The sequence below is a fragment of the Ambystoma mexicanum genome, chromosome 1p (genome assembly GCF_040938575.1).
Source record: "Ambystoma mexicanum isolate Mex_15411 chromosome 1p, UKY_AmexF1_1, whole genome shotgun sequence".
Taxonomy (NCBI): domain Eukaryota; kingdom Metazoa; phylum Chordata; class Amphibia; order Caudata; family Ambystomatidae; genus Ambystoma; species Ambystoma mexicanum.
Window position 1 is genome coordinate 370,036,876 of NC_090921.1, and position 24,211 is coordinate 370,061,086.

Below are 24,211 nucleotides of genomic sequence, written 5' to 3' on the forward strand. Positions count from 1 at the left end.
GGCAACTATGGCTAGAGAATTGGCCGCTTTCATTGTGGTAGCACCTACCGACAGCACTTTTTTGCCGAAAGCATCCTGTCGTCTGGCATCACTTTCCGGGGGGGTCGTGCACTTGTGCTGGGCCCTCGCCTTCCTCGCCGCCGATACCACTGAGTCAGGAGTTTGTTGGGAGGAAAGACACTTGGGAGTAGAGTCCAGGGCCTTACATTTTTTCTCTAGACGACCCTTTATCGCTGGTTCCGAGAAAGGGTGGCACATAGTCTGCAATCCTTCCTTCCACACATGATCCATGATGGGTCCTGAAAACACTGACCTTCTCCTTTTCCCCATGTGATCGAAAAGAAAACAGTCCTTTTTCTCTTATTCCTGGGCCAGCCTGAATTCTGTACAAGCCCTGGCCATCATGGTGTGAAATGACCCAATATTGTCTAGGGGAAGACGGCTGAGCCGGGCTTCTCGGGGTTTCCAATTCTGCTTTGGACTCCCAGGTTGGATCCCTGGCGGGGGAAAGGGAGACAACTGACGAGGCTCTGCTGTCCGAGTCCGAATCCATCAGCTCCCCTTCCTCGCGGCGTGGGGCCGAGAGGTTTGTATCCGGCGGCACTGCCGCGGGGGTTGACGGCGGTGGTCGACGAGACGGGCCCGGGTCGTCGATGACCGACCTAGCCGGAGTTGTTCGAGGTAGTCTGTCATCCAGTGTCTTCAGCAACTTTTGCAACGTGGATAAGACTTCCAATGACAAAAGTGAATGTGGATTGAGCAGAGGGGTAGAACCCGGAATGCTCCCGGAGAGAGGCCTGGTAACCCCTTGTAACCCTAGGACTGCAGGGCCAGCTATTCTCACATCCTCGTCTCCCGAGGACACCGACAAGGCCTCTTGCGGGATCTCCGTCGACGAAGTAATGGTCGGCTCCGTCATCGACGTCGTCGTCATCATCTGCGGTCCAGGAACGGTTGAGGCCAACCGTCAGCGGCAGAGAAGTAGTCGACGACTGCCCTACCGTCGACGCCGGTGGTGGTCGTGCAGGCCTATGAGGCGTTCCTGCCTTTTCCGAACTCGACCTGCGTTTTTCTGCATCTCGACCCGAGGCCGATCTATGATGATCGCCCGAGGAGGATTTAGATTTTTCTTTTCCGTCTTTCCTCGTTGAAGATGAGGATGACGAGGCTTTCTTCGACGAAGAGTCCTTGGAATGGCCTTCCGATGATTCTCTCCCCGCCAGTCGCAATTTCTTCACCGGGGGTTCAGACGAAGTTGAGCGGTGCGGTGGCCCCTGAAGATTTTGACACTGAGGCCGCGCTGCGCGTGGAGCCCACCTCCGAAGGCAGACATGCCCCCGCTCTGTCGTTCAGCCATGCCACAAGTCTTCGACTCCGATCTTTAACAGTCTTCTGGGAGAAGCCCTTACATATGTCGCACTTGTCTGCCGAATGATGAGGGTGTAGACAGTATATGCAATCCATATGTCCGTCCCCCTCGTACACCTTCTTCAACCCGAACGTAGCGCACGGGCGGAACAGCGCTTTTCCCGACATCAAGAGAAAACTGCAACAGCACAACCTAAACACAATAGTAGACTACACGAGATACTCCCACTACTTTGGAGACGGTTGAAATCTGAAGGGAGCCGCGGGGGCGGGGCATTTATACTGCTACGTCCTAGTGGGGCATGTGTGCGCGGCCCAAAACGACGTAGATAGCACTGTTCTGGATTGGCAGACAAGCAGTGTTTGCCCCTATTAGGAGCATGTTGCCGTAGTCTAGCCTTGAAAGTGTAGTTGCTTGGGCAATAGTGGTGCACTTCTCTTCATTGATCAAAGGCCTGATATGTCTAAGCAGGCGTAGATGATACTGGCAATTGTTGCTTATTTGATTGGCATGGGCTTCGGCGCTCAGAGGTTTCCAAAGTGATGCCTAAAGTTTTTACTTTACCTAGGACCAGGATGGCATTGTTCTTGATATTAAAGGTGGTGAAATCTGTGCACATCTTAGTGCGAGCCTGCCAGGAGCCAAACATAAGGAGTTTAGTTTTACTGCTGTTTAGGCACATCCAGTGCATGGTCATCCATGCCTCAAAGATGTCGTAAACGCCTGAGATTTCACTAGAGTCCTTACATTAGTTGCCGCTCAGCTATAGGAATAGCTGAGTGTCAACAACATAGTTAGTAAAACCGTGCCGGAGCTCTCCAACAGGGTGCCGAGGGGTCAGAGGTATAAAACTAAAGAGCACAGGTGACAAACTGGCACACTGTGGTACTCTACAACTCATGGGAGCTACAGATGAGAAGGCACCTGACCAGTGGATTTTGGACATTCAGTTGGCAAGGAAGGAGTGAATCCAATCGACTACCCCCTTTGAGCAGTTTCCTGTCTGTTCGAGAGCTTGCAGTAACTTGTCGTGGTCCAGCAAATCAAAAGCAGCAGAAAGGTCAAGCAACATCAGCACACCAGCTTTTCCTTCGTCTATTATCTTCAACAGATAGGTCTGCAGGTCGATAAGTGCTGTCTCTGTGCTATGGGCTTGCCTTAAGCCTGATTGTTGTTTGTGCAGAATGTTTTTATTCTCCACTAAGTGTTGGAGTTGCCCTGTAGCACACTTATCAAGGTTTTTCAACAAAAAGTTACACTTTGTGAATGTTCTGAGGTTACTTTGATCTTTGAGGTCCAGACCATGTTTTTTTAACAATGGGGAGACCGTCACAATTTGAATAGCTTCGGGGATGTAGCAGTTTCTAAAAGAGGCATTGACCATGCGGGTAAAGAATGGAACAAATAGTTCTTGGTGATCCAATATGAGCCTTGGGGGCAGGGGGGGGGAGATGTTTTCGGCACATGAGGTTGGTCGCATTGTGGTCAACAAGACTCTCATATCTGAGTTGGTAACTGGGATAAATGCAAATCTCTCCTGTTCTGGTAGCTCAATATGGTTTGTTTGGAGCCCTGCCGTTGGGTACAAATGGGACAGTGCCTGGCTGATTTTCTCTCAGGTTTTGAGCATTTTATCTTCAAACGCGTTTTGCACTTCTGCACAGTCAGCTGCCGTGGACTGGACGGTGATGGCCAAAGCCGTTGGCTTCTCGAAGGATCTAAGAATTTCAAAGAGTTTCCCCTGTGGAATTTTGTGCACTATTTATTTGATTGTTATAGAAGTCTTTCTTGGTGTTTAGGATGTTTAGCTTGTAAATTCTTTCTGCAGCCTTAGTTATTTTGATCTTCTACCGAGGCAGATTTTAGCCAGATATCCTCCAGCTACCTTTTGTCCTTAAGGATATTATGGGATGGTGTGAACCATTTTTGGTGGCCCGAGGTCTTTCTGAACAATTTGGAACAAATAGGAGCCAATCTATCCACCAACTCCTGAAAGGTGGAAGAAAAAGCGGATATTAATCAGTCACATAAGTCATTATCAGAAGTTATGTTGCTGTGTACCCCTTTGGTCCCCTGTGTTATCACTGGGTACCCCCTGCCCTCTGGTTCCCTGTGATGTCACTGTGTACCCCTCTAGTCCCCCGTGCTGTCGCTGTATGCCCAGCCCCCTCCAGTCCCCATATTGTCGCTGCCTACCCCCAGCCCCCTCTGGCCCTCCGTGATGACGCTGTTTGCCCCCAGCCCCTCGTTTTCATGTTGGTGTGCCCTCAACCCCTCAGGTCCCCATGGTTCGCTTTGTGCCCAGACCCTCTGGTTCCCATCTCGTCACTGTACCCCAACCCCCCCCAGGCCTCTTAGCGCTGCGATGTCGCTGTGCACACCCAGCTCCCCCTGGTCCCCTAAGATGTTGCTGTATGCCCTGTGCCCCCTCATGCCTCCTGTTTTTGCTGTGTGCCCCCAGCCCCTTCTGGCCCCCCTTGATGTCACTGTGTACCCCAAGCCCCTCTGTTCCCGTGATGTCTCAACCCTCTAAACTCCTTGATGCTGTATGCCCCAAACCCCCTGGTCCCCCGCCATGTCGCTGTGTGCTCCAGCCCCTCCAGTCCTCGTGTACCATTCCCTCATGTCTGCGTCTTGGTACTTGCAGTGTCTGGGTGTCGCTAGGCCGAGTGCAGTGGCTAGTCTCCACATTATTGTTGTTCATGGCCTGTGGGAGTGTCTTTGCGTTTCCCTTGTTCCCTCCCTTGTCGAGTGCTTTTGAAGCGCATTATGTGTGGGCGCTGTGTGGATGAACCATCATATCATATGCTTACTCTCTACTCTACACCATCACACAATTAGAGTGCATTTACACCCTTGGAAAATTCGGCCTAGCTTCTCACATACAAACTATCCCAGGAACACCTCAACATTCTAAAAAAACGCAGCTATATCGCACAAAAAAACTGGCCTAGCTGCACACATAAGCGTCCCACAGGCCTAACGCAGCCAGAACCCAGTCGAGGTGTTCACTCGCCGGACTGCACAGATTGAACTAATAACAATACCACCACACAACTAATGCTGGAATGCAGCCACCATCAAGCAATTACATCAGCTGCACACTTAACTCGTGCACCCAGCACCCTTTGACTCCCTACTTGAAGTAGAAAGAATTATCCTGTCTTTGAAGCCCTCTAACTGCCAGGGCGATCTCTGCCCTGCAAGGCTTATCAAAGATGCAGCCCGTGACCTCTCTCCTTTCATTACTAAACTAATTAATGCATCCTTTTCCAATGGAACTATACCGACCAATCTTCAACAATCTTGGGTACTCCTATTAAAAATACCTACTGTTGACCCATCCATACCAACTAATTACAGGCTAATTATGACAGTACCTTTTCTACTAAAAATTCTGATAAGGTTGCCTATGTACAAATCCAAAAACACCTGGAAGTACACCACCTACTGGGATCTAGACAATCTGGCTTCCGGCCTCAACACGGAACAGCTCTGATCAACCTCAAGACGCAAGTTGACGAGCTCAGAGATAACGGCAAAGCTGCCTTACTCCTCCTCCTAGACCTGTCAGCCGCGTTCGACCTGGTCGATCACACCATACTTTGTAACCACCTCAACACAGCGGCACACTTTTCTGACAATGCAATTACATGGATTAGATCCTTTCTAAATGGTAGAACTACGAGGGTTTTCTCTCCCACAGCAGCGGCCGACCCCATTCCAATCACCTGCGGTGTGCCTCAGGGTTCATGTGTCTCATCCACATTGTACAACATTTTTACCAAGCCCCTCTTCGATGATCTGGATCATCTCGGTATCACCTACACTAACTATTCAGATGATACCCAGATCCTCCTCCCGCTTTCTGGGGATCATGGAGCGGATTTGGCTTTGGTGAATAGAGTGTACATCATCATCCAGGCATGGATGGCCATGCATGGTCTATGTCTGAATGATGATAAAACTGAACTCATCATCTTGGGCACCACTTCCAGTCTAAAAATATTAGGACCTGTTTACTCCTCTTTCACTATTGATGGCAACAGTATCAAAGTTGGACATGAGGTAAAAACACTTGGTTTTTACCTTGATTCAAACCTCACTTTCAGCAAATAACTCAATTCACTAGTGTCCTCTACAGCCTAGACATGTAAGCTTATCCGCACTGCCAATCCATTCCTTTCTGACACCAGCTGCACAATCCTAGCCAGAGCCCTCATCCTATCACGCCTGGACTACAGTAATGCTTTATACTTGGGCTCAACGAAAACCATTACCAGAAAAATCCAAACGCTCCAAAATAATGCTCTTAGAGCGCCACTAGGCATCTCCAGAAGAGACCATACTTCTGAGATCAGCCGACAGAATAACTGGCTTCCAACTAATGATAAAATTCTTCTTAAAACTGTCACACACACAAATCCCTCAATAACGCTGCGCCTACCTACTTGGTTGACAAATTCCACCGACAGATATCGTTGAGACCGTCGAGATCTGCATACAAAGACTGCCTCTCTATTCCCAAGTTTAACTGCTTGACAATAGGCGGTAACAGTTTTCCGGTGAAAGCAGCTAAACTTTGGAATTCCCTACCTCCCACTCTGAGAACTACCCTACCAAAACTTCAGGTCCAACGCCATCCTGTGGCTGAAAGCGAACGCTCATTAACTTGTGCTCACGCTTACCTAATCATCACCTTTTTTCACACAGTCAATGTAAGTAAGCTGTATGTATCATTTTCTCTCCTGTCTTGCACCTGTCATTTGTAAATAGGCTGTACCTGTATATATTTTGAATGTAATACCTGTCTGTAAATATTTAAGCCTTGTAACTAAGTTTCGCATATACGTGTAACTGCTGCGCCCTGTTACCTGAGGGTATGTCGCGCATTATAAATAATAAAACAAACATACTTTTTGAACTGACCTGGACTACAATCCCTGAGGGCGTTCAACCTACCAGCGCTTTGAGGTCATACCACTGATATATAGAGCGCTATATATATGCCAAATCAGCAGGAAGGATTTTATTGTAGTTGCTACATAGTACTTTTGGGGGGTTGTTGGGAGTTCGTGGTAATGAGCCCTTTAGAGAAATATGGAAGTCTATACAGTACTGATCGGACCAGGCACGGGGAACTGTGCTGTCGATGACGGTATCTAGGTTTTGTGACACCACCCAGTAGAGTATGTTTTTTTGTCCAAGGTGGGTTCGCTGTTCTTAAGGTTATTGAGGGACCTCTCTAGGTCTAGGGCTTCCCTCTCCATCGACTTGGGTCCCCTCCCAGAAAAAAAAGTCGATTGATTGGGTCCGCTAAGACCACTCAGTAAGCCATTTCTTTGTTGAATCCTGGCATCGCTGACAGAGGTCAGTAGATCAGGATGAAATTGAAACAATTGTGATTGTTCAGGGGGTCAGATGTTTTTATTTTTAGGTGTTCTTTGTAGGCGACCGCAAGTCTTCCTCTTTTTCCTTTTCTGTTTACCTGTATGCATTTGAAGTTGTCGGGCAGACAGCTGTGAAGTGTGACTTTGTGGGTTTCATCTAGCTAGGATTCTGTGACGAATGTCAATTCCACTGTTGCATAATAGAACGTAGATCTCTGTTGCGTGTTTGGACACCGATCTTGCATTGATTGGATTGCAGTGTATCTTTTTCTTTATAGTGTCCTGTTTTTCTCTAGCTTTCTTCTTTGTGTGGTCTTGTTGGTGATTTTCCTCACTATCCTCAGGATGTAGGTTGCGTTCTGTTAGGTCTGTTTCGCCTTTGAGTATGTTGGTCACGTTTCGGGCTGGGTCCATGACTTCTTCTGTGTCCCCTTCTGTATCTAGTTGCTGTTCCTGTTGCATGAACACAGATATCGCCCAAAACCAGTGGGTGAGTTGATAAGCTGTTATTTCAGTGGAGTGGTCGTGGATGGATTCCTTGTAGCTCATGACTATGCAAAAGTGGTATTTTTGGTTGCAAAAACTGAATTTAAATTTGAAGATGCAGCATTAGAAATGTTTCAGTATGCCCTGTGATGCTGGAAATGCATTGGAGGGACAGGGCCTCCCTGTCCTTGTCCTGTAGTCCTTTTTCATTGTGTTCTGTTTCGTTTTCTGCCCAGGAGTCCATATGGGACACCTGGCAGTGCGGCTCTTCACGTTTTTGGTTTGGTGTACAGACCCATGAGTGGGGGTGCAACACTGTGCCCCTAGTGTATGTTTTTGGGAACTTGTGTGTCGCCCACAGAGCAGGGCATGAATTGGTGGCAGCTCCATGCTGAATTTGACAGGTGCTCCGAGTATCCTCCATTTTGGGATATCCAGGCCCTGCCATTGGAATCAGTTGATTCCTGATAGGAAACAAGATGGCCTCTTGCCCGTTACCTTGTTTTCCCAAAGTCCTGGGAAGCCCTGACTGTGTCCCTTCCCCCTGACTGGCTGTTGGGTGGAAGTTCCATATACGGTGTTGTTGTGAAGTCCAGGCCAGACTGCCTGGAGCCTTCCCAGTGACTGTATGTTGTGGGTACACTCTGTGGGTGGGACCTGGGTGAATGGAATGTGTGAACAATATGCACTTCTTGTTCTGGATGGCTGGTTTCTGGTGTATGACACAATGACAGACAGCCTTGCCCGAAACTGGTATGAATGCAGTGTAGTGTTGAATGGCTGGGTACTTGTCCCAATACACACTCCTTGTTGTGAGTATCTGGGAGGGAGGCGTATGGCCTGAATGCACTGTATGCCTGATTAGCTGACTGACTGCATGAATGCCCTTCTGTATGATTGGCTGCTGAGTGTAACCCAGCAGTGTGGATGAGAGACAATAGTATATCTGGGGACCTCTCACCGCTGGAAATTGTTCAGAAGTTGAGTTGACACTCAACTGGAAGTAACTGGAACTGCTTATCCTCGACGCCCAGCTGGAAGAAAAAGAATTGCTGCTGCATTTGTTTCGACCCGATCCGAAAGCTGTAGAGTTCATCAAGGACTAATCCGAGAGAGAACCTAGTTAGGCGCCCTCTTCCTGTGCTCCAAGGGACCATCGAGGACCGCTAACCTTCACTGAAGCTTCCTGGATGTCAGACCCTTGAAAGGCTGCCTAACGGAGACAGGGACCGCCGAGGAGAACAAAGTAAAGCACCTTGACATCGATGCCTTGAAGTCCATTTCCCACCACCCGAAGACCACAAAGATTCATCGACTCGACGCCCTTGTCGGGCACAGTTCTTCAGAAACTCTTTGCGGTCCTGAACTATGAAACACTGAGGTGCCCCGCACACCTCATCCTCGCAGGACGTCGTCTACGAGCACCGCCTGGATCGACGCCGTGGTCTCGGCACCATCGAACTTTTCATCGACAAGTTCACCTTCTTCGCCGCCTCTTGACGATCTGTGGCTCCTGCTTTAAAGGGAGTCACTTAAGAAGGATCCATCGACGCCTCATCAAAGAACTTTGCTCTACCAAGTACATTGGTGGGGGGGGTAGAAACCTTATAGAAGGAAATAGACATATAGAACAATATATGGACTGGGCTTGTGATTTATCTTTAATATACAGGTTGCCCAGGTGGGGGATATCCACACAGAATTGTGCCTAGTTGGTAGGGGTCAATATTCTGCCCATTATTCTAACCAACTGCTTTCCTCCTATATCTATTGTTGGTTACTTTTATTCCTTGATCTGTGTGACATTTGACCAGAGTATAATTAATGCACTTTAATGAGATCAGATAATAATTGTGGTACAACTTTAGAACTGTATATATTTGCCACTGGGATTTTCTGAGAACAAAGTGAGTTATTGCGATAGTGTACATAACCTTGAATATAAATTATATAAAGACTGTGTTTTAACTAATACAGTGTGTGGACATTCCTTTGTGGGGGCTTGGGGACTACACTGTACTTAGGAACAAGCCTGCATCACCTCCTGAGACGCTAGGCCTTGATTGCTCAACCAGCGCTACCCTATAGAGAATCTTGGCTTGAGTCCTCTGTACATCTCCTCTGCCATATAGAGAGCAGGAGTACAGAAACCGCCCTCCAGTCTTTACATGCCCCCTCTTGGTTGACAAAAAGCGTGCTTATGAGTGTTAGAAGGAGGAAGGATGAATGGGAGAGACATCACTCTTACCAGAGAAGAGAAACAGTTGCTGGAAGAGAAGGGATCCTCCATACTTTCAAGAGCAGCAGCTTGGCAGTCAGCCGTCCAGCAATTTGATGTTGTGACGCGCTGCGCTCACCACTTCAGTGTGACAGGTCTTCTTTTAATAGTCTCTGCCAAGTGGTTCAAAGCGCTGCAAGCTTTGCAGTTACTGTGGCAGCATCAAGGACACAGCTGACGTGGGTCAGAATCACATGTGAGTAAATGAAAGGAGACGAGTTCTGCAGGCTATGCATGTTCCGAGCTCTGTTCTCAGCTGCATATGTGCCTAGGTCAACCGTGCAACACAAACTACACTTTTTAACATCTGCTCTGTAGACTATAAAAGCGGGTTCGAAAGGAGCTGGGAGCTATTTAGCTCCTACTTGTGACTGCCTAGGCACTGATGCCAAACAAACTTACCTATATGAAATTAGCTTTGTGGGTTTGGGAACATTTATGAAGGAGCGTTAGGACAGATCTATATGATATATACAGCATAAGGGGGTCATAAAAAAAGGACAACATGCTAACTTTGCATCTTACATGGAAGTTAGATTTGCAGAAGGCTATGTACTAGCTCCTGGCTCCCTAGAGGTAGCTACTGCTCATTAGTTAATGCTGAATACCCAGGAGCTACTTTTAGCTCTGCTCATCCAGTCTTCATTTTGATCCCTGAAACAGGTCATTTTCTAATGAGCGGTGTGCATAATGAAAGAGCCTTTAAGATTTCTTTGTTGGCGCCATCTCATTATCCCATTGTTCCACGGCATAGTAGGACAGCAAAGCAAAGTTTGAATCTTGATTTTGCTTTTCTGCTCCGTCTTGGGAAAGCGCTGTGTTTAACGCCTGTATACTTCAGTTTTATGCAAACAGGCGTAAAACCAGTGGAATAAGGCTGGGTTTAGTACCTGCTAAATACTAGGTGGACTGGACTTGAATCGATTATAGAACACTGCATGCAAGGCATAATTCGCAGGTAGTTTTTTCTCTCTCTCTCACAAAGTGGAGTAAAGAAGATTTCACATTCATGTATTCACAATTACACGCCGATCTGTGTGCAAAAAACTTGCATGCAAGGAATAATCAACAAGTGCAATTAACATATCTTTTAAAATGACCTACATTTTCAAAGGACAGTTGTGAAGTGCACGCACTAAAAGTACAGAAGACTAAACGTGTGTAAAAGCAGCTGGGTAGCATGAATAAAAACGACGCCCAGCTCTGCATACGTTTTAAACCGCTCGGATGGCCGAACCCACTCTGTTCTAACTTCAAGAGTTTAGCCTTGAAGATTGTAGGTTATAAGCTCGAATAGTGCGTTTACTGCATATGTAAGCTCTTGTGTGATAAGCTCAGCTCCACTGATTTGTACGTTCCAAGTCCTGCTCTGCCAGTGCTCTAGGCTCAGTTCTGCATAGTGCACTTGTTCTATCTAATCTTAGTATTAAAAGCATACTGCACATATTTATTGTACGATAGGCTCTGCTTGTTGCACGCTGTAAATTCGGCTCCGCACACTGCTCACGTTGTAAGAACAGCACAAGAGGGGTTGAATGTGTACATTAACAATTCAGGTTGTAAATGTTCAATGCTTAGCTCCTCAGATGTGACCGCAACCTTACCAGTTGACCAGGGTTTGAAATGGCCCCTGCAGACTCCAAAAGCTACTCGCCCCTCGAAAACGCTGTGGATTTAGAAGGTACATACCCCGCCGCGCTAGAAGGGAGTCTGGATGTTGGATAGATACTGTGTGCCTCGCGTCATGCAGGATCCCTCGTCACTCCCCATGACGCGAGCCCACACAGTCACAAGGGCACAAATTGTTACAGCCCGACGGGGCCGATGACCCCCCCTCTCGGGCCAACAGGCTCAGAGGGGGTATCTGCGCCGGGGGGTGGGGATCGCTTCTGCCTATCCCTTATTCCGCACACTATGCCTCTGCCCGCGCCATGGGTTAGACAACGACCATGTCCGCCCCTGACACGCTCCTAACCGACCTGGGCTACAAGGTGGGCCGCACGATCGGCGAAGGCACCTACTCGAAAGTCAAGGTGGCCACGTCCAAGAAGTACAAGGGCAGCGTGGCCATCAAGGTGCTGGACCGCCGGCGCGCGCCCTCCGACTTCGTCAACAAGTTCCTGCCCCGCGAGCTGGCCATCCTGCGCGGCATCCGACACCCGAACGTGGTGCACGTCTTCGAGTTCATCGAGGTGAACAACGGCAAGCACTACATCATCATGGAGCTGGCCAGCACGGACCTGCTGCAGCTGGTGCAGCGCTGCGGCTTCCTGGCCGACGCGCGCGCGCGCGCCATCTTCGCGCAGATCGTCAGCGCCGTGCGCTACCTGCACGAGCACCACGTGGTGCACCGCGACCTCAAGTGCGAGAACGTGCTGCTCACCGAGGACCACCAGGTCAAGCTCACCGACTTCGGTTTCGGCCGCAAATCGCAGGGCTACCCGGACCTGTGCAGCACCTACTGCGGCTCGGCGGCCTACGCGCCGCCCGAGGTGCTGCTGGGCATCCCCTACGACCCCAAAAAGTACGACATCTGGAGCCTGGGGGTCATCCTCTACGTCATGGTGACCGGCTGCATGCCCTTCGACGACTCCAACATCGGCCGGCTGCCCAAGATCCAGCAGCGCGGCGTGGTGTACCCGTCGCACGAGGAGGGAGGCCCGCCGCCCGTCGAGCCCAAGTGCCGGGCGCTCATCTCGGACTTGCTGCAGTTCACGCCCCACGAGAGGCCCGACGTGGCCACCCTGGCCAAGAGCCCCTGGCTGCGAGAGACTTAAAGGAGGGGGGTGGCGGTGGCGGGTGGAGAGAGGACGGGACATGTAGGGGATGGAGTGAACTGCCGGGTGATCAAGAAATACTAGAAAGGGCGTAGCCCCCTTAAGAATACCCCTTATTTGCTCCTTTCCGCCTCTCCCCCGCTGCCAGTCAAGAGATGACCAAAGTCTGTACATAAAGCTAAGGCTTTTTGCTCCCAGGCTAATCCCGTTGTTTGTCCTTTATTGTAAAAACCTTAGGTTGGGATAAGATGTTCTGCAGCTACGTATTAGATGGGACGGGGTGGGTGCTAGGTCGTTATGTAGATTTTAACTATGAACCAATAAAATCAGGACAAACCATATTTTAATATGAAATGACAGTGCAATGTACAACGCTCTATTAGTAAAATGGAAAAAGAAAAAAGTGCTGTGAGTAGAATGGGGTGCTCTCAGTCTGACATGTTGTCACGTTTGACATTTTTGATGTAACAAATGTCTTTGCAGTATAGTGGCTGCTTTGAGTACGGGTGAATGACTAATTTGCAAAAATGCATGAAATATGTTTTTTCCCCACATGTTATAACCATTTGCGTTAACCATATTTTCTGAGTTGTTTGAGCTTGGTCCCCTGTCCTGATCACCTACAGATGCCTGATGTCTGACACAAACCCTCTTCAGAAGAAGCACCTGCTGGGCAGGCTCAATGGCATTGGACAACTAACCTGACGTGTGCCTTCTAATTCATAAAAACCAGTAGCAACCAATTCCAGCAACGACAGTCACCCAGACCTCCTGCAAAATGTCACTGAGTAGATGGCTTTGTTCTGTTGTTACAAATACACAGGCGAACCTTCATGGCTGGTTCTGAACTCCCTCTTCCCTCACATCCAATGGCTGGTTCTGGTCTCCTCCCTCCCATGCTCTTTCCTCTCACGCCATGGCTGGTTCTGGGTTCCACCTCCTACTCCCCCAGCTCAGCAGTGATTCCCTTCAAATGTTGTTGTGTTAATACTAGTGGCTATTCTATCAACAGGTTTATGTTCCCGTTATTTCATTTCCCTAAATGCAGTATTTTTGTCAAAGCACCTTCTGATGCCTCCAATAAGATGCAAATGATGCATTGGTTAGGGCCTGAAAGCCTTTGACCTGTAAATACTGTAACCACAAGCTCTCATTGAATTTGAAGAAGCAACATGGAGAAGCTCACAACTTTACTGGCTAGACTAAAGCTTGAGCTGAATTTAAAATACCATTTTTAATATGACTCGATCGCATTGACGTGGTATTTTTCAGCGTTCTCAAGATGATGAGGTTGGGGAGTCAGAACAACAAATTGGCTCCCTTTGGATAGGAGTTGCCGTTCACCTCCTCTCCTGGTGGTGTTGCTGCTGTAACCGACTACCTCATAAGCCACGCTACGTTGCTGCTGATGAATTTTGAAGCAGGTAAGGAATAAAGTGTGTTCCATGTTATTTTATCTTTTGTTACAAAATAAGGCCTGGTGCTATGAGTTGTCACATGCTCTCTGGAAAAGTATATTGATGGTTCCATTGTTGGCTAGCTGAGACAAGTTATGAAGTAATGTGTGAACTCTTAACATTGATCTGACTAGGTCATGGTTGCCTCATTATCACCAACCATTCTGAAGTCAGCTTTGCATAACTACAGTTATAGTACTGGTTTGAAATTCCCAACTGAAATTGATATTTGTATCGAAAATCTCAAACAGTTATTTTTATGGTTGAGTCAGAACATGAATATTGGTTTGTATTTAGGGTATTCTGCACATATTACACAGCAAGCCTTTCACACTGTATATTTGGGTCTTGGTGTTACAGTGTTGTACTCGGCCATACAGATAAGTAGTGTACAACTTACTTCTACTCTAAAAAAATTGGCCAATATTGCCTACAACAAAGAATAGAGTAAACATGCTTCTAACAAAAAGTACGAAACTACAGACATGTTGGAGCCTGCTATTTGTTTCCACCAACATAGAGTAATGGATTCTGGAATTATGGGACTTGAAGTCCCTAATGATAAAATCATTTTTCTAACTTCTACTGTTTTGCAATAAGTTATTAGTAGGTTGGGCTCTCTGGAGAAGTTGAACAAGGGGTTTTCCGATTCCTCCCGACCGGTTTCCCACCTCATGTGATCCTCCTGCAGAACACCACCCCCAGGGTTGGGTTCAAAAAGCGTCTGCCTTTCCCTGCACACATGAGAAGGGTCCCAGGCATGGTTTCTGGGGGACTCCTCATTGATTCACCACACAGAGGAGAACTATGTTACGGCTCTTTGAGACTTTGCAAATAAATGCAATTTTGGAAGCAAATATGATGAATACATCAGAGATCAATTAATGTGGAAAGTAAGGGAACAAAAGATTTGAGAGTAAATATGGCCCAAAGGTGACCCCACTTTGGAGGATGTCAATGACTTGCCCAAAATAATTAAGTTAACTTTATTACATTTATATTGCGCGCCAAGTGGCCTGGAGGCATACGGGCGCAGAACGAAAACACAAAGACAATAAACAGGTAATCTAAGAAACGTGTCAACTGGAAACATCAGGCTGGTTAAAGGTGGACAGCTATCTAAAGAGCAACGCTTTAAGCTTCTTTTTGAACACCTGAGTGGATTTCATTGCCCTGACATTTGGGGGTATCCTGTTCCAGACTTTCGGGGCTGCCACATAAAAAGCCCCTTTTTCTACCAGTGCAACTTTACATCTGTGCACCTTCCATAGATTCAAATTGTTAGATCTAAGATCTCAAATAGATGATTTACTCTCTAGTACTTCCACTAGGTACGCTGTATTTGACAATTTAAGATATTTGTGAGCTATCATTATAAAGGCGATATTCAATCCTGGCCTCAATATGTAGCCAATGTAGACTTCTCCTAGCATCTGATATATGGTCTCTCCTCTTTAGGCCAACGGTAATCCTTACAGCACTATTTTGTATCAATTGGAGCTTGGCACAGTCACTCTTACAGATCCCCACCAGCAAACTGCTGCAGTAATCTATTTTTGCACCAATAATGGCTCTCGCAACTGTCTCGCAATTCGTTGTTGAAATGAAGGGTTGTAACTGGGTCAGCAACTTAATATAGTAATCTTGACGAAGAGACCAGGTTATTAACTTAGACTCGGATATTACATTTATGGTAGCGTGATCCGAGCTTTGTGATTTTATTTTCTGTTCCCACAACCATCAGCTCAGTTTTCTCATTGTTTAGGGCTAGGCCACTTTCCAACATCCAGGCCTGTACTAATTGATATATTACATTCACCTTCTTGGTATTCTGCTTGTACATGCCAGAGAGAGCAATGACAAATTGTGTATCGTCTGTTTAATTCGTAAACCAGATGCCCTCCCCCTCAAGCAGATCAAAAAGGTGTACCGTAAAAATATTATAAAGCAAGTGGGAGAGGCACGCCACATGTGGCACCCCAAACAACGGCGCTGGTACAGCCTCTGCATCCTTGCTACACAACCTATACTGTCTGTTATTCAGGAAAGACTGTATCCGAAGTGGAGCATTACCCGAAAATCCACCCACTTCTATCAACCAGTTGACCAATAAAGAATGGTCAACCAGGTCGAAGGCCGCAGATAGGTCAAGCAGCATTAGTAGTGCAGCCTGCCCCATATCCATTACCTGCAACAACCTGGATTTTAGGTCCAACAAGGCTGCCTCTGTGCCGTGTCCTTGCCTGAAGTCTGACTGCCATTTATCTAAAATACTGTGATCCTCGTCATGATTTGAGCGGTAGCCGTTAAATGCGGCAGTAATTATTGCCTCATTTAAGGGTAGGCCCAATCTCGAGTCTGACATGTTTACCCCAGCTTACAGCTGGGGGTAAATGCACCAGAAACGTGCACATTTTCGGCGCAATTACCGCTGGCGGAATTACCGCACAGTAAGTGCACCGGAGAGTAACAGTTGGCGCCCAAACCGTAATACAGCGGTAATACCGCTGGAAGGGTGGGTGCTAGCACAAATAATGTTGGGAGGTATCCCAGATAGGATACCGCCCAACTCGTGTTCAGGCCCTGTGTGTGTTTAATGCTCTAAAATGTGGACATACGCGACACAATCTAAAATTGTCAGTAGAAATGGTGTATTACAGATAGGCCTATAATTCTTTGACACCAGAGGGTCGAAGCCTGTTTTTTTAACAGAGGAGTGAGCCAGGCATTCTTGAGCACACCAGGACCATGGCTATTCTTAAAAGACACATTTTCAAGTCTGGACAGGATCCTTATCAATGCCGGGGTGCAAGTCTTAATGGTGATAGCTGGACAAGCATCCCCTTTGCATTTTGTAGGCTTGTTTGTCAATAATAGCTGGCAACTCCGCTTCCGACATTGGTCTAAAATTACATTTATATTTTGTAATTTTCTGCGATTTAAAGATGGGGGAGCGGTTTCTTGATCCACCGGCTTCCAAACTAGCCCCAGCGTTGCATTTAATTAGTTAAAGATTCTTTAACATGGCTTCTTACATCGATGTACACCATATGGTGTCTTTTTTGGGACCGTTCTTTTTTGTTGGACAGGGATTTTCTAACTCTTTTAGCACCTTAAATAGCTCTTTAGATTCATACTGTGCTTGGAGACGCTGTTATCCAACATAGTTTTTTTTTAGCAGAGATAATTGCAATTAATCAATTAATAAGCTTTGGGGGAAATGTTATATGCGCCTGTTAAGACTGGAAGGGGGTATATGTACTTCTGTCCGCTATATGGTAGGGTAAAGGCACAGAACGCTGCAGCAAGACTCTCAATTTGGTAAAACGTGGCGAGCAGCCAGGCTTAAGCTTTCAGGAGGTGATGCACAAAGGTCTGTAAGTACTGTGTTTCTCCAAAGCCCCATACAAAGGAATGTCCACACACTATGTTAGGTGATAACACAGCTTCTTTATATAAAACAAGGTTTCTACCTCTACCAAATACATACATATAAATAATAACACTTTGTACTAGGAATGCTTATTCAGAGCATGGCAAATATATGCACTCTGTGGTACCACACAAGACCTAAATTCAGTAATAGCTGCCCTAACTGGTGGCAGTTTTAAGTAAGCTGGTGAACTCTTAAGTAAGGTGTATCCGCATTGAATAGGACAGAAAAGCACGTTAAAAGTGAACAGTGGCAGAAGACTTTCTGTAGCTTAGATCAATAATTCTGAGTAAAGATCCCCTCACCTGGGCATCCTGTAAGGAAAAAGTAACTCATCTTGTCTTTTACAGCCCAGCCCAATAAAGTTCAATAACCTGCTTTCTTTTAAAAGTTTCCACCACCCCCAAAGTATCTGAGAGGCCGCAGGAGTACCAGATCCAAGATGAATCTGGGACCCCACACGACTCCTGAGGCTACAAGATGCTCTTCCGCGTCACAGTACCTTTGGTCACTTGGCAGACAAAGTGGCAGAGTTTCTCAGTTTCACTCGACGATTCCCTCCAAGGATGGCACACCCCTTGGAAGAAGGAGCCACAGTGATGTTGAGTCTGCGTGAAGAATGGAACCAAAGTCTTTCTGAAGTACCTCTGTAGGGCCTTCGCAGTGCTTTCCTTTTGTCAGTGATTTCTCCAGCTGAAGAAGTACTGGGAAGGCTAAATTTGTGGTGGTCCCCTTAAAGTCTTGGCAGTTGGAGATAAGACCCTTGAACCTGTTGGATATTTTGTGTAGATTTGGGGTCTGGCGGTATTTTCTTACTGCCAAAAATAATGGTAATTTGGCGATGGCTACTCCTTGCATTTAGATTGGGTTTGACCTTATTTCCTTTCCGTGATCATTCCTTATTACATTATATGGGATCAGTTAGTGGTATACATTATTGTTGGTGGTATTTTGGTGAGCATAGTTTTTCTGTTTTATTTGTGGCCCCAAGATACACAAATCCCTTTCTATTCTTAGACTGTTCGTGTGATCTATAGAGGCCTTGGACCTACATTCAGAAATACCACAGTTTCACATATAGCATTCTCAATAACCTGTGTTACTATCACTAATTTATATACATTAGTGAACTATGTTTCCATAGGCCTCTTTGCTAGTTCATGTACGCCCAGGAATGTCTATTGTATTAAATTCCACTCAGACACCACACACTGAGTGGAAACACGCACACATCTATTTATAATTACTAGTGCTATTATTCCATCTGCATGGGAAACATGACACATATATTACCTAAAAATCTTCCCCCTCTCCCGAAATATTATCCTAAATGCACCAAGGAAAGACAAAAGCAAAAACACTCTACATGGTTCGTGTCCATAACATTTGTATTATAAACCGTTGCATTTCAAAATAACACCTTACCCTTCTTGCTGCCACCTTATCTAACAAACAGAAGAGAAAACAAATGCAGCAATAAAACGAAATTCACTCCACATTATTTGTAACAATAAGAAGGAAAAATTACAGCGATAGAACAATATTCACTTTGCAACTTTATGGTGTGGAAATTAAACACAGGGGATTCCCTATTGCTACTCTCCCTGCCTGATATTTGTAGAAGGTCATCCGTACAGCACACAACCTCAATTCACTTGGATAATTACCAGCTATCTGTAGCTCTCCCACACATGACCTCCCTTCCCTCGCCGCCTCTGTGGAATGGGCCCAGGGTTGTCCTCGTAATCTTGAAGTTTGAAGTGCACAGCAAGAACATGAAGTTCATCTGCAGTTCTCAAGCCGGTGCTAAGTGAGACTAGCAATGCCCAGTCTCTGATGGTCCGTGTCAGCAGCTCAGCAAAAACAAACTGAACTTTTTTCTGTCAGACTCTTCCAGCAAACCTCTGTCTCATCCCCCTATGCTTACGTGGAATCACTGCAGACACTCTGCACCAATCAAATTACAAAAACCGTATCATCCTTCCTTCCACAATAGCTCAATTTTTACAGTAAGACACTGTAGCTAAACTCATTTCTTGGCATGCAGATTTTGCTTCCTGCAAACACAGTGAACAGGGAGCAAAAAAAATTCACATGTAAAATGAATCGCAGAGCATGTCTTTCTGCCTCTTTTCCACATAGAGATTACATTATAATGTTTTTGAGTTAGTACTAGTATTAGTATTTGTTAATTAAGTCAGTCAATTAGACAGCTAATGTAGTCTCCTGTGAATGAGGCATTTCAAGTAAGAGAAAAAGAGAGATATTCTGGTGTACTTTTAAATCTGCAGCCTGTCTCCATTCGCATACCCATATGTTATGCTAACAATAATGTTATCACATTCAGTGGCGCTGTACTCCAAAACACAATTAATTATACTACATTATGCCTCCTTTTCTTGGAATTTGGCAGTGGTCCAAGCCACAATTGGAAAAAACTCAAAACACGCTCCTTTTCTTCTTTTAAATCATAGCAATTCAACAAAATGAATATTCACACATTTCACAATAAATCACTGTTCAACCACCGTAATATCGAAATTCATCTTTGAGTCCATCAGTCCTCATAAAATATTTTACACAAATCTTCCCAATCGAGGTGTTTATAGTCCAGAGTCTTGTTCTTATACTTGAAGTCAGTCATAAAACAATAAAATAAAATAAATAATTAAAACAAAGAATTTACATAACAAATTAAATAGTTAATTAAAACAATAAAGGTATGGAACTCCATACTCCAGGACATATCGGAATTCATGCACCAACAATGCTGCAAGTTCATTGTTCTACTGTTGTCTGCCTCTGAGACGACCCGATCAGCCACATCCCATCCCTTTCATCCTGGCATTTCTTGGATGCTTTTTGTATAGGAGTCATCTCTTTTGGCATCCCGGTTACTTTGTCTTCACCTCCACCCGGAGGTAGGTATCACTTGAGCTTCATCCAGGGGACTCATCGTCACCCTTGTCCTCCGGTCCCGTGACCTCCGACCAAAGATTTGTTAGTATTCTAAATCAAATCAAAAAGAAACAAGTTAAGTATATAGCATAATACTAATTTCACCCTTTTACCAAAAACAAAATATCCATGTGCTTTTGCAAGACCTTCCGCCCTTTTCTTTTCACCGTCTGAAATTAACCACATGTTAGAGAGAAAACAAATATAGATAAAGCATCATTGATCATTCAACATATTTCAACTTTGTAAAAATAAAACCAGTTTCAACCCTCTTTTAATGATCATCACATATAGTCTTTTTGTTCACATCTATTCTATTATAACAATCACTTCCATTTTTATTTCTCTGTCACTCCCCTATGAATAGACTCATGTATCTTCCTTCATGTATTTAAGGGGGTTTATCTGTTTCTACACGCTCAAGCCTCTTTACCTCATGTTTGGGGTGCTAGGGTTTAATTTAATTTACGTGAACAAACTGTTCTGTTACTGTTTCACTTTCAGTTTTCAAAATTTTGTACACCAGGGGAGAAATCTTATCTATAATTCGAAATGTCCCCTGCCAGGCTGCCAGAAATTTAAAATTTTTCTGTTTACCTTTTCCAAAATGAAATTTATACACCTGATCCCCCACACAATACTCTTTCACCGATGTCTTTTTATCATAATATTACTTTGCACTGTCACCAGCTCTTTCTAGGTTCCCCTGCACAAAAGCAAATGCATGTTGTAAATGCCTCCTCAGCTCATCCATGTATTCATGAACTGTAGATGCGCTTACAAGTGTCTGCTCATGTGTTCTGTATAGCAGGTGTTGCGGCAATACCATTTTCCTACCTGTCAATACTTCATGGGGGCTAATACCTGTTGCTTTGGCAGGAGTTGATCTGATTGCCATCAAAACCAAAGGTAAACGTAAATCCCAGCTGGTACCTGCCTCTGCTACAAACTTCTTTAATATATCCACAACTGACCTATTACAGCGTTCAACATCCCCAGAAGAAGCGGGCCTATATGCAATGTGTAATTTTCTTTTCACTCCCAGTATTTGCCATACCATACTCATTAGAGCACTTGTGAAATGACTTCCTCTGTCTGATTCTATTCTTTGTGGTAACCCAAATCTTGAAAATATATGATTCACCAGTAATCTGGTGCAGGAATACACCCTATCCATTTTGACATCAAACAGACCACACTCAAAATATACCGGTTCCCCCTACTCAACCTCTATACAGGCCCTACATAGTCTATTTGCAAATCTGACCATGGAAGAGTTAAGCCTCTTTTCATCAGTGGAGCTCTATGCATTGGTGAAGCGGGTTTAAATTGGGCACATACTAGACATCCTCTAGTATATAATTCCACATCTTGGGACATATGGGGCCATTAAGCATAATCTTTCAGTATCTCCAATGTTTTTTGTGAACCTCTGTGTCCTGCAGTTATTGCATCATGTGCATGGTATAGCATTAGCCCTCTGAATGAAAGGGGCACCACCCACTGTATTTGTCCTGTTATGGACTCTCTAATCATGAGCCCATCCTGCAGTCTAATTCGTTTCCTATTGTTTAATAGCACCCTCAACTCTTCTTTTCCCACACAATCATTTTCGTTAGAGGGTTTTGTTCAGGGTCTATCAAATGATTATAATATATTCCCAAAATTGGATCATCCTTTTGTGCCTTAATCAGATCTTGATCTGGTGTATCGTAACTCCATTGTGTTACTGGTTGATCCACCTCTTTTGGCGCTTTAGAGCGTGTTACTGCATCAATTTGTATTTCACCAAGTAAATGTTCAATAGGTAGTAATTCTCCCATCATAGCCCCAATTTTGGCTAAATGATCTGTTTTATCATTCCTCTCCTTATCCTCTCCTGGAGTTTTTAAATGTCCACAAATCTTTCTCCAGTATAATGTCAAATCATTCTCTGACACCAATTTGTCTATGGCTTGTATAATATTTCCAGGTTTAAGGGGCTTCTTGTTGTATGTAATCATGCCTCTTGCTTTCCAGCCAGGTAAATATTCCACAAAGCTATTCCGTGCATAATCAGAATCCGTCACCAGGACAATTTCACAAAATGTATTATCAACTGCAGTAGTAATTGCTTTATAAATGGCTGCCAATTCCGCTACTTGACTGCTCCTAGCTCCAATTCTCATCCCTATACTGGGGATGTCTTCACATTTCAACCAGACATTTCCTATTCCTGACACCAATTGCTTATTACTGTCATTTTCAATGTGAAAAGCACAACCGTCAACATATACAGTCGGCAAATCCTTGCATGTCTTTTCATCAAAAGCTTTGTGTGGTGATTGCCCAAATTCCTGTAAACTAGATTCCACTTCTACTTCGTTTGATACATGTTCAGCTGCACAGTCATGTAGATCTGCCAAACCTTGAGCAACTGGGCTCTTTTTATTCTGGCCATATCTCACTTCTATAGGAAAACCCTGTAATGCCAGTGTCCATGAAGTGATTCTGGACTGTGCTAGGTTACCTGACCTAATTCTTTTACTCTCTAAAAACTGCAAAGGTTGATGATTTGTCTCAATAATCACCTTTTCTCCCTGAACAATGGGGAGGAAATGCTGTAGCGCCAACACAGTGGTCAAAAGGGCCTTTTCACATTCATTGAATTTAACTTCAACTTGAGAAAACGCTTTACTTGCATAGGCAATGGTTTTATGATTCAAATCATGTTTTTGTGATAACAATGCTGACATACAATGTTCAGAGAAACCTATTTCTGTAAAGAAATCCCTATCCTTTATGGGGTATGCTAAACATGGTGCCTTCACAAGTCATTCCTTTAATTTAGCCACTGCCTCAGACTGCTCTTTTTCCCATTTCCAGGGTGTATTCAGCTTTAACAGTTTAGTCAATGGTTGAGTGATTTCAGCATAATTTTCAATGAACTTCCTGCTATAGACCGTCATTCCTAATAAACCTTTTACCCCTTTCGCACTTTTAGGGTCTCTTAGTTTTTGTATGGCCTCTACTTTCTTCTTTTGTGGGTTTAGTCCATGTTCAGTCACTTCATGGCCTAGAAAATTCACTTTTTTCTTGCACCATTGTGCTTTTTGTAAAGATACTTTGACGCCTGCTTTCTGCAATTGGCCAAGAACATGTCTTATTTCATCAAAATGGTTTTTCAAGCTTTCATTTTTTATCAATACATCATCCACATAAACTATGGTACCTCTTTCCGCTGCATCAGGCATGGCCTTTCTCAAAAATATTCCAAATTCACTCCAACTATTGACTTACCCGAATGGTACTCTAACCCATGCGTATTGGGTCTTATCAAATGAAAATGAAAATAAATTCTGAATCTCCTCTGCCAATGGCACGCACCAATATCCAGAAGTGAGATCTAACGTGGTAAACACTTTTGAGCCATGTACCTGAGCCAGGCCTTGATCAATGAATGGCAGTGGCCATCTGGATACTGGTACTCTTTTATTTAATTCCCTTAAATCTGCACATAGCCGCCATTGACCATTTGGCTTTAACACACCTAAAATAGGTGTGTTGGATGTACTATGAATAGGCCTGATGATTCCCCAAGACTCCACATTTTTAATTATCTCTGCCACAGTGCTTAATTTGTGGGGGTGGTTGCCGGTGGCCAAAACCGGCACTCTTTTTTGGGCACCGGAACTCATGCAGAGCCAGCGCACGTGCAATTGCTTTGTTTGTTCTTCCACTTCGCTTTGCTTTGATTATAAATCATTGGGATTTGTCATTCTGATCTCGATCTCTCTCGTGCTTGCAGGTAGCAGGCCATGGCTGGCTGGGCCTGGGAGGGGCCAGCAATAGCAATGAACAACAAACTGTTACAAACAACAACCAATGAAAACTACCATTCTGTTCTTACTATGCAGTATTTTATACATTAGTATATAGTAACACAGAATGTGCAGTTTTCATTGGCTGTTCTTCTGAGCCAGTGAAATTACATGGTGACGTGTTGTTGTTGCCACAGGAGGCAGCGCCACCTTCATTTCACAAGTTACTGTGAAGTGAAGGTGTCGTGGCGTCGTCAGTCCTG

At 45.0% G+C, this 24,211-nt stretch overlaps 1 protein-coding gene across 1 annotated transcript; it reads left to right on the plus strand.

The window, feature by feature from the left end:
- The first annotated feature begins 11,313 nt into the window (after positions 1–11,313).
- On the plus strand, positions 11,314–12,654 carry TSSK6 (testis specific serine kinase 6). Its single transcript, XM_069649081.1, has one exon. The coding sequence runs from the start codon at positions 11,473–11,475 to the stop codon at positions 12,298–12,300; it is 828 nt and encodes a 275-aa protein (XP_069505182.1). The 5' UTR covers positions 11,314–11,472; the 3' UTR covers positions 12,301–12,654.
- Positions 12,655–24,211: the final 11,557 nt, after the last annotated feature.